A 12,296-nucleotide genomic window follows, 5' to 3' on the forward strand; every position below is an offset into this window, starting at 1 on the left:
TTGCCCAACTATCTATTTTGTATTGCTTGTAGGAGTTATGAGATTGATCACTGTTCGTTGTCTTCACCTTGCATTACAGTGCAGAACACAATACCAAACTCATAGAAAATAATTATTGCATCACATAACTACTCATTTTACAAAATGATAGCAAACGTTCAATATGTGAAACACGTGGTACATCGTACATTCAGCACGGTCACTTAATAGTCCACCTAGATAAGCTACTACATACAAAATGTACAATACAAACTTTCCAGTTAATACTATGACTATATAAAACAGAATATTCAACTACTTACACTGTGATGGGCCACAATTTGCGATATTGAACACGAGGTCAGAAAAACGTGTAACCAAAAAATATGGCGGTTCATAACTAAACAATATCCAAAGAGAGATAACTCAATATAAGAGAAGTCAAAAGATAACTCTTGCCGGAACGGCACAAGAGATCTACCGTTATTAGTTTGCATGTATCACCACCATATTACCACACACATTTCCATTAACACCACTATACTACCACTCACATTTCCATTAACACCACATACCACCACCTATACACCATATACCACCACTCACCACCACATATACACCACATACCACCACTCATGCACCACCTATACACCCGATACCACCACCTGTACACCACTACTGGCACATCAGATGTCATCACTTACATCTTTAATATTACTCACGCCACTACCCATATAGGTCCCAAGTTTTGCATTTCTTAGCATTACAATATTAATGAAAGAGATTGATCTACCGTTTTTAGTTTGCATGTGTCACCACCATACTACCACCCACATTTTATTAACACCACATATCACCACTTATACACCACCTATACACCCCCATACCACCACTTGTACACCACACACTACCACTTATACGCTAAATAACACCTACTCCCCACTATCGACACACTAGTTCCCATGACTTAGGGTTTCTTTAACACTATTCACACTATTACCTATATAGGTCCTTAATTTTGCATTTCTTTCCATAATATTAATTAAAGAGATTGATTTAGTGTTATTAGTTTGCATGTTTCACCATACTTCCACTCACATTTTCGTTAACACCACATACTAACACCCAAATTTTCATTAACACCATACACCACCAATTATGTACCACATACCACCACCTATACAGCACATACCACCGCTCACATTCTCATGGCACATCAGTTGCCACCACTCATATAAATCTACTTTAACAAGGATCCGTGTTTACCGTACTCTAAATTGTGTAATCATTATAAGATTGTTCATTATTTTCACTTTTTCATGATAAATTATGAGACTTCCTATATTAAAAAAGATAGTTGATATAGTAAAAACCCCAATCTATAGAGAGCAACATGTCAACAAATTTGCAAAAATATAATCAAGTCAAACATCGTGTATACATTTCATTGGCACAAGTTTTTGACATCACGTTGGAGGAAGTGATGATGCAGACTTGCAACTTAGATTACATTTTATGGTAAGCTGGTACAATACTCTTACGAATAAACATGCAGCATCCTCATGTTGCCAAATTATTCTTTTTCTGATCATCCGACATTGAACAGTAAACTATTTGAAACTTGATATTTTACAGTATATCACGAATGAGAATTGTTATTAAAATTTAACAAAAGGAATATCAAAACAAAACGTTCACACGCTATCTCTTCAGATTTCTCCAGCTAGCCAGCTTGACCTCGCCGCATGGCCAGCTTGACCATCTGGCCAGCTTGACCCCCGCTGACCCCTACACTCATGTGAATACCTCCACTCAAAACTGCACTCAGATGAAGCACCCATCGACCCGCACTCAAAACTGCACTCAGTTGAACCACCCATCGAGGAGCCTTATACTAGGCCTACTCATGTAGTGCTGTAAAAAAAAAAAAAGCCTGCCACCATAACCAAGGGCTCGTAATTTTATTTCGTAAACTGAAGTAAGGTATAATGATGTATTCTTCCGCGTTTCCTCTATTCACAAGCCTTTTAAAGATATCGGGCTCGGGATTTTAAAAATCCTGAGTCTTCCTTCTTCCGTTGGCTTCTTCCACAAGCAGACGCTCTGAATATCGCCTAGATAAATCTACTTTAATCGCGACTTTTTCTTCGATAAATTCGTGTTTTTTGGTTAAATATTGCTTTAATAGACACGTTGTGTATACTATATAGGCACGTTGTGCAACTTTTTTGACACGTTGTGTTGTGATTATTTTACGGCACGTTGTGCATTATGGAGAAAGGCCATTTTGGCGACTATTCTTCTGATAGTGACCCATATGAGTCGGGTCAAGAATCGAGTAGGGAAAATTTCAGTGAGGGTGAAATTGCCCAGGGGGCTCAAAGTGATGACAACGGGAACAGTTTGTCAATACATGCTGACAATGAGTCAGACTCTGAAAGATTTGACCCTACTGAGGGTGAATCATCGTTCATGTTGGAGGGGGGCATGGCATCGTACTGTAGAAAGTACTTCTATAAACATCTGACAGATGAGAGCATCAAGAGAAATATTCTAGATGATGCTCCTGTGCCTTCAAATGCTTTCTGCAACCCTCCAAAGGTTGAAGAGTTTGTAGAAGATTTCATAGACTACAACTCTATGAAATTTCTTAAGTTGCGTGATAAAAGTTTAGCTTTTATACAAAAGAAAATAACACAAGTTATGGGACCATTGGTCAAAGTTTGGTCAGCCATTGATGGGGCTAGGAAAGGACAGGAAGAAAATGACAATTTTTCAGTCATGGATATGCTCAAATTAGTGGAGCAAGTGGTCGTTCTGGTCGGGCAGGCAAATGCTACTTGTTTGTACGAACGACACCTGAACTTCCTGGCCAAAATCATGAAAGGTGTTAAAAAGGCCAAAGAGCAATTAAAAACTTACGAGCATGATTTAGCTCAGGAGACCCATACCCTGTATGGTGACACCATATATAAAGCCCTGGATCGTAGGTGCAAGAGCAAGAAGCGTGCAAGGGAAATATTCCGTGAGATCCAATCAAAACGTAGACGTTTTGACCAGCCCTTTCGGGGGACACCCTCACGTGGATACTCGCAAGGTCATAGCCAAGGACGTGGGGGCAGAGTCTCGACATATCAATCTTTCAAGCAAAGTGGGCAAGGCCCAAAGAAGGGAGGTTTTGGATTTAGGATCCCCAAGAAGAACAGAACTGGAGACAGCAGGTATGAAATCAAAAGAGGACATACCTCTAGTTTTGCAACAAATAGTGAAAATCTCGAGTCTGAACAAACTGCATGCCTCAGTAAGTCAGATAGAATTCAAAGAAATTTATCAAAACGACATTCCCTTAGGGGGGAGATTAAAACACTTTCTAGAAAATTGGAAATTGATAACAAGAGACAAATACTTGTTGGAGAGTATTTCCGGATATCAGATAGAATTTGATACAAAACCAATTCAAACAAATTCACGATATCAAATCGTTCTGCCAGAAATGGAAACAAATGTTCTAAATTCAGAAGTAGAGGAAATGTTATCAAAGAGGGCAGTGGAGTTTGTTCAGTCTCAAACAAAAGATCAGTTTGTCAGTCATTTGTTTGTACGCCCCAAGAGGGATGGAGGAATGAGACCAATCTTCAACCTGAAAAGCCTGAACCAATATGTGACTTACAATCACTTCAAGATGGAAGGCTTTCAGGTTGTGAGAAATCTCATACAGAAGGGGGATTGGCTATGCAAAGTAGATCTCAAGGATGCATACTTCTGCATACCAATTCACTCAGATCACAGAAAATTTCTGAGGTTTCGTCACAAGGGTCAGATACTGCAGTACCGGAGTCTACCCTTCGGACTTGCATCCGGCCCACGGATTTTCACAAAAATTATGAAACCAGTTGTTGCCCTACTGAGGCGAATAGGGGTCCGTCTAGTGATATACTTAGACGACATATTGTTGCTAAATCAATCACAAGACGGGCTGCAAAAAGACAGAGACACTTTGCTGTGGTTCCTTCACAATCTGGGTTGGCTTGTAAACTGGAAAAAATCAGTTCTAGATCCCAGTCAACAACTAGAATTCTTAGGTCTTACAATAGACTCATTAAAAATGGAGATAACTCTTTCAGAAACAAATGTGACTGGTATAAAGCAAGGAAACTGTATCAATTCAAGAATTAGCAAGTTTAATCGGTACATTAAATGCCACAGTATAGGCAGTTATCCCGGCTTCTCTTTATGTAAGAGAGTTACAAATGTTCCAGACCAAGTGTCTTCTGAAATCACAAGAGAATTATCAGAAAATGATTGTTCTTCCCAAAACGTGCAAAGAGGAGATAACTTGGTGGATCCAGCAGCTGGATCAATGGAATGGGAAACAAATTCGAATGTCAGTGAACCCGGATCTAATAATAGAGACAGATGCCTCAAAAACGGGGTGGGGGGCAGTCTGTCCCATTCTATCAGTAAAAATGGGAGGACCATGGACTCCATTAGAGAAATAACAGCACATCAATGCACTGGAAATGAAGGCAGTTCAACCTATGACGAAGGAAAGCAAAAATATTCATGTTCACATAAAGTCAGACAACAAAACAACAGTGGACGATCTAAACAAGATGGGGGGCACCCATTCAGGTTTGTTACTAAAAATAACGAAAGAGATATGGTCATTATGCCTATCCAAGCAGATCATGCTTACTGCAGAATATCTCCCCGGGAGACTGAACATTCAGGCAGACTCAGAGAGTCGACACATGAAAGACTCCAGCAACTGGATGCTGAATCAGGGGATTTTCAAACAGATCAATCAGAGATGGGGCCCATTAGAAATGGACTTGTTTGCAGATCGCCTGAATGCTCAGCTACAACAGTACATGAGCTGGCGCCCAGACCCACAAGCAAAGGGAACAGATGCATTTCAAATACCATGGCAAAAAATAAAAGGGTATGCATTCCCCCCATTCTGTCTGATAACAAGATGCCTAGCAAAAGTGCTGAAGGAAAAAGCAGAAATAATAATAACTCCAGCATGGCAAACTCAGCCATATTATCCAATGCTTTTGGCACTGTCAATAGACAATCCAGTACTGTTACCTCCCATTCAAGATCTGCTACTATCACCAGAGGGTCAGATGCATCCACTAATGAGAACCCACACGCTGAAATTAGTGGCATGGAAAGTTTCAGGAGAATCAAGGAAGCAGCAGGAGTTTCTAAACAAACTTCCGAACTTTTGGCAGCAGGATGGCGGAAAGGAACTCAGACAGCTTACAATAGCTGCTGGAGACAGTGGAATAGCTGGTGTCACACATGGCAAATTGATCCATTTCACACCACTGTGGAAAATATAGCTGATTTCTTAGCAGAGCTTTATGCTAGAGGATATGAATATAGAACCATCAATAACTACAGGTCAGCCATTTCTGCCTTCCATGCAAGGGTAGAGGGGAAAAAAGTTGGAAAGCATGAGTTCATATGTCACTTAATGACAGGGATATTTAACTAAAACCTACCAATTCCTCGATATACACATATGTGGGATGTAAACAAAGTTCTATCATACATCATCAGTATGGAAAGTGATCAAGATCTTTCTCTTAAAGAGATTACATTGAAATTATGCATGCTTATGGCGCTTGCATCTGCAAGTAGATCATCAGAAATCCATAAACTGGATATTGGAAACATGAGCTTATGCAGTGATAAGATTGTCTTCACTTTGTCAAAATTGACTAAATCAAGACAAGTTGGACAGAATGTAATAAGCATTGAATTTGACAAATTTGAAGGGAATGAAAAATTGGACATTATCTCATGTACAATAATTTACCTAGAAAAAACTAAAGAACTTAGAAGAGATGAGACACAGCTCTTTGTAAGCTACATCAAACCTCACAAAGCAGTTAAATTCTGCACAATTGCTAATTGGTTAAAATGTCTCATGGAACTGGCTGGAATAGATATCTCAATTTTCAAACCTCATTCTAGCACATCAAAAGCAAACAAATTTGGATTGTCAATAGATCAAATCATTTCAAAAGGCAACTGGAAATCATGCAAAACCTTTCAGAAGTTTTATAATAGATCAATAAATGAAGAAAAGGACACTTATCAGAACTGTGTCATGAAATTGTAGTTTGGTATATATATACATTTTAGAGACTTTAAACAATACATCATTATACCTTACTTCAGTTTACGAAATAAAATTGAAAATTTTATAAGTGCTCTTTAGCGCACGCAATGAAATTATAATTTTATGAGTAAACTGAAGTAAAGTACTTCCCACCCAACCCAATCCAAATACATATACATGCTTCCAATACATATTACCAAACCAAACCAAAAAAAAACCAAAAAAAAAAAAAAAAAAAAAAAAAAAAAAAAAAAAAAATAAAAAAAAAAAACCAACAAAAAAAACAAAAAAAAAAAACAAAAAAAAACAAACAACAACAACAAACCAAAAACAATATAGATCTAGATTCTATATATATATATATATATATATATATATATATCCTAGGGGTAAACGTAAGGTTGGGTGTTATAATTGTTTGTTTGTGCTTTATATTAAGATCACTGAATGACACAGCGAATGTGTGGGATTGCATCAGTGTGTATAAGTAGCGCTTTAGGAGCATAACAAAGCTTCCTTTTTAGGGAAGTCGTTGTGGCCGAGTGGACTTACGCACTGGTTTGACAATCTTGCTAGGCGGTGGGTGCCGTACGTCGCTGGTTCGACCCCGGGCTGGGGCGAAAATTTTCAGTACCTAGTTGTGATTATTTAGTGCTTTATATATATATATATATATATATATATAATATATATATATATATATAATATATATATATATATATATATATATATATAAAGGGGGTTAAGAAATAAAAATATTTATGATATATCTTATATGTTTACTTTGTAGACAGAAAATCTGCATATATACATATAGGCCTATGTAATATTAACAGAAGAAAGTGGTAGCTAAATGCATTCATGAATATTATAACAATTTGTTTTTGCAGAGACTCAAAGGAGAAGTAGCTAGAACATAAAGAGAAAGAAAAAGAATCCAAGTGACAGGAACTGTACTTCGTTCTCGACAACAACAGACAGTTGATGTTTGTTTCAATGTTGTTTTTTTTTTGGTATTAGATATTGTCTGTTTATTAGTAAATACATTAAATCGGATTGTATTTTACCTGGTTGTCAGTCGTCTGTTCATTTCGCCAAACGTCAGAAGGAAGACTCAGGATTTTTAAAATCCCGAGCCCGATATCTTTAAAAGGCTTGTGAATAGAGGAAACGCGGAAGAATACATCATTATACCTTACTTCAGTTTACTCATAAAATTATAATTTCGTTGCGTGCACTAAAGCGCACTTATAAAATTTTCAACTCTCCTACATGTTTTTGAAAATGGTGATCACGGAATGCAATCCTAAACCCTTTGAACATTTTCTTCCCTTTGGAACAGTTATACCGAGCGAAGCTCGGACGGGCCGAAGGCCTGTCCTCGAAGCAAGGCTCTAAAGGTAACACGTATGTAATAGAGGGCGAAGCCCTCTCACGGCCCGAAGGGCCGTGAGAGCGGAGCTCTCCCTATAGGTAACACGTATATACATGTTTTAAAGGAAAATATAGGAAAATAATGAAATATTAAACCATACCTAACGAACTTGAAAATTTTGGTACCAATGGCGTCGATTCGAATATTAGCGCGTGGACATGTATTCCTCCATTTTGAATCTCGTCTACCCTAGTTCACGTCGTTCTGAGATGTTAGACATAAAATCCATAAAAGCATGTAAATCTTATTTTCTTGATCATATATAATCACTCCACGATTAACGCCATGTTTTTTGTTGTGGTTCAAACGCTATGTTTGTAAATTTGCTAAATAACGACGCTGAATATGACGTCACAATGTACTGTTTACATCGATTGCGTTATATTCCCCGCGTTCAATATATAGGCGGATCAAATGTCCAAAATTAGGATGTTTTGATACAGCTCTGTCCTCGTGCTAACTTCGGGTTATTTTTGTCCTGTTTTGGATATAGATACTAATGCCAAAACTTTTTTGCTTCGCCCTCAAACACGGTCACGCCGTAAAACATTTTAGAAAAAAGTCAAAATCAGCAAAAGAAAAAGAGACAATCTCTATATACGTTCACTGAAATTTTCGTGATCCATATGGGCGCCGCCATTTATTTTTTCATTACCTTCTTCAACAGTTATTCGTGTTTTATTTTGAATGTCAATAATAGAAGATTCTGACGTGCAATTCGTAATTTAAACAGTCAGTTTGTTCAAAGTTAATAGTATAATTATCATTGTGACAGGTTTTAGCAAATAATTACATATAAAACCGTAATACGACTAAATAGATGAACGAGTTCATGAGTTTCTTTAAATAAGAATATACGATAAAATTACGGTTACCTTTTTACGATTTTGAATTTATTGGTTAATTTTATTTAGTTTTGTAACGGCCTTTTTCATTGCATACGGAATGTATTATTGTTGTTTATAATTGTTTGCTTTGGCAAAGAGAAAAAAGTCGAGGCTAAATGTGACGTCACAATGCACAGTTTACGTCGCCTTGCATTTTATTTCCCGCGTTCAATGAATAGGCGGATCCTATAAAAATGTTGTCCCCATATAAACCCCTTTAATATTGAGATGTTACTGGATTTTTAGCGCAAGGAAAATTTCATTAAAAAGATATATTTTTAAATGAATCATAACCTACCATACTTAACGGAATTATGATTACCACTTGGGACACTCCAATGACCATTACATGGTTCGCTCGGTCCAACGGTCACACCGTATACATATTACGGAGAGAAGCACGGACGGGCCGAAGGCCTGTCCGCAAAGCAAAGCTCTAAAGGTAACACGTATGTAAAATAAAAATGTCAAAATCAGCAAAAGAAAAAGAGATAATCTCTATATACGTTCACCGAAATTTTCGTGATTCATATGGGCGCCGCCATTTATTTTTGCATTACCTGCTTCAATAGTTATTCATGTTTTATTTTGAATGCCAATAATAGAAGACTCTGACGTGCAATTCGTAATTTAAACACCCAATTTGTTCAAAGTGAATAGTATAATTATCATTGTTACAGGTTTTAGCAAATAAATACTTATAAAACCGTAATACGACTAAATAGATGAACGAGTTCATGAGTTTCTTTGAATAAGAATATACGATAAAATTACGGTTACCTTTTTACGATTTTGAATTTATTGGTAAATTTTGTTTAGTTTTAACGGCCTTTTTCATTGCATACGGAATGTATTATTGTTGTTTATAATTGTTTGCTTTGAAAAAGAGAAAAAAGTCGAGGCTGAATGTGACGTCACAATGCACATTTTACGTCGCCTTGCGTTTTATTTCCCGCGTTCAATGAATAGGCGGATCCTGTAAAACTGTTGTCCCCATATAAACCCCTTTAATATTGAGATGTTACTGGGGGTTTAGCGCAAGGAAAATTTCATTCAAAATATATATTTTTAAATGAATCATAATCTACCGTACTTAACGGAATTATGATTACCAGTTGGGACACTCCAATGACCATTAAATGCTTCGCTCGGTCCAACGGTCACACCGTATACATATATTTCAATCACATTCATGTATACATGTTTTAATGATTTTTGATATAAAACCCTGGGAGAAAATTCATGTAATGAGTATTAGGCCTGATCAAATCATGAACATTACAAAATATGTTGACGGTGCTACCGTTTGGGCGAGCACAGATTCATGTATGTGCCTGTAATGTTCATGCTTTGATCAGGTTCAATTTAAACAATATCTATTTGCCAAATACTCATTACATGAATTTTCTCCCAGGGTTTTATGTTAAAAATCATTAAAACATGTATACATGAATGTGATTGAAATATTTTTATGCTATATATACATTTTATTTCTGCTGCCTTCACTGTGACTGGCTTAACCTTTGATACATGACCTGTGTATGCTCTCAGCCTTTACTTTCCTTTTTTTTTCTACTCTCAATCTTTTTAAGTTACTAATTATATGATAAAAATGCTCAAACCTTTCAAGTTTGTAAAACTATGTATAAACAGCACTGCTTTATTTCAATATAATGAAAATTTAAAAATAAATCGATAAAAGCGTTGGTTTTTCGGACGTGTAGTTGGCCCATATTCTATACTCGTAATACTGAATCGGATTTGTTTGTCACCGGAAGTGACGAGAAACGAGACTTACAGCATATTCAAATATTAAAAACATAACGAAAACGCCAGATGTCATCACAAAAGACAATGGCTGATCATGGTGAAAGGCCGAACGTGGTTTTGCCTCGCTTCGTTCTTGAAATTTCAATAAGGCTGATTCAACAAGCTCCAGTCAGCTCAGTATATTCCGTTACGCTACAGCTCCATTTGTCAATTAAATTAAACCAGTGGTTTTTAAGATTTTTAAAAAATGATTTTCCTTATATATTTGCATGTAAAACTTCGATCCCCTATTGTGGCCCCATCATACACCCGGGGGCCACGATTTTAATAAACTTGAATCTGCACTACGTCGGAGAGCTTGAAACATGTAAATTTGTACTTTCCTGGCCCAACGGTTCTTAGCTCAGGTGAGCTAGAAAGGGCGCCACCAGGTGTTAAGGTAAATTACTCAAGCAAACAAACTGTTTTCCCGTATTTCTATCCAGTTCCTCCGACCTTTTGATCCCAAAATTAATATCGCTGTCGCGTATACTCCATATTGATGAAAGATTAATTATTTCAATATGAAATAAAATGAAATGTTGTAACCTTTAAAACTGCTCAACCTATTTTTTATACATATGTACATGTTCACTGTACTTGACCATTTGACCGCAAAATCTGTTGGGGTCACTTTTGTAAAGCCCAAATACTATTTATTTTTCTCCTTCATTTATTCATCCACAAATAAAACAAATTATTTTCTGAACCAATATATGAAATGTACAAGATTTATTGCATATAAATTGTGTTCACCTCTTTTATAATATTTCAGGTGATCTAAAGCATTCCTGCAATATACAATTTAAAATTTTTGTCAGCATTTTAAAATCCATGTACATTATCTATGTCCTTAATACATGGTATGTTTCTCATGACGACAAGAGGACCCGAGCTGAGGTCGGTACATGCGATTGTCATCAACAACTTCAGGATCAGTACAAACATTTTATCTTTCTGTGTTACATACACAAGGTAGTACTGACAGAATGTACAGAAAATGTATTTCATAAAAATTTAAAATAGACACGTCTCATCAAAATAAGGATATATAATAGAATATGATTTATTTTCAAATTAGGGCCCTCTCGGGCATACAGCATACATGATTGTTAACATTTCAATGTGCAATGTTTATTTAAAATAATATGATAAAAAGAAAAGAACAAAACAAGAGCAAAATATGCACCATTAGTATGCGCAATGTTCATACATGAGACATTTTGAACATGATAATACTTATTTGTATTACATGTAAATACCACCGTGTATCCTAATGCAAAACAGTCACAAATACACATAGAAAAAAATAAAATAAAAAATATATACATGTACATAGCAACACTACATGTAATAATAGTAAAGGTAGTATAAGTAAATACGATTAATATTTCACTGTAATGCAAACGATACAACGGGACGGTGCATTGGTACTAGGTCAACATGTCATGTTTATAATGAGTGCATATGTGCAAATATGGTTTCATATGGTTCACACATAATATACAGTAATACTAGTAGTATGAGCTTAGACAATGTAAATAACATGAGACATTACTTGATGTAATGTATGTAAGTACCACCGTGTATTCTAATGCAAAACCGTTAGAAATGCACACAGGAAGAAAATAATAACAATATATATGCAATGCCACATAATAATAGTAAAAGGCACGTAGTACAAGTACATATGATTGACTGTAATGCAAAAGATACCACGGAACGGTGCATTGGTACTACTTAAAGTCAACATTTCATGTTTACAATGGGTGCAAAATTATGTATAAACATTGGTTTGAACTTTCACATGCTTCATTTTATATTGCTTCTTTAATCAAATTGCAAAGGGCTACAAGTACATCAATATTTTCAAAATTGAGTAACCATATTAATCTATTCATGTTGTCAAGACTGGAAAAATGTTCACATTGTTGTTTTATAATTTTATACATGTTCTGCCTGAGTGAGTTATAAGTTGAACATTCAAAAATATATAATATATATATATAAATATATATATATATATATATATATATATATATATATATATAAT

General features: G+C 35.9%; 1 protein-coding gene across 1 annotated transcript; it reads left to right on the forward strand.

The window, feature by feature from the left end:
• The first annotated feature begins 2,250 nt into the window (after window positions 1-2,250).
• On the forward strand, window positions 2,251-3,423 carry LOC125651218 (uncharacterized). Its single transcript, XM_056166050.1, has one exon. It carries the CDS (start codon window positions 2,251-2,253, stop codon window positions 3,421-3,423), a length of 1,173 nt encoding a protein of 390 aa, XP_056022025.1.
• The last annotated feature ends 8,873 nt before the right edge of the window (window positions 3,424-12,296 follow it).

Source organism: Ostrea edulis, chromosome 5, assembly GCF_947568905.1.
Source record: "Ostrea edulis chromosome 5, xbOstEdul1.1, whole genome shotgun sequence".
Taxonomy (NCBI): domain Eukaryota; kingdom Metazoa; phylum Mollusca; class Bivalvia; order Ostreida; family Ostreidae; genus Ostrea; species Ostrea edulis.

What these genes read in the sequence shown, in the direction of transcription:
- LOC125651218 (XM_056166050.1), top strand. Translation starts at nt 2,251, where the DNA reads ATGGAGAAAGGCCATTTTGGCGACTATTCTTCTGATAGTGACCCATAT.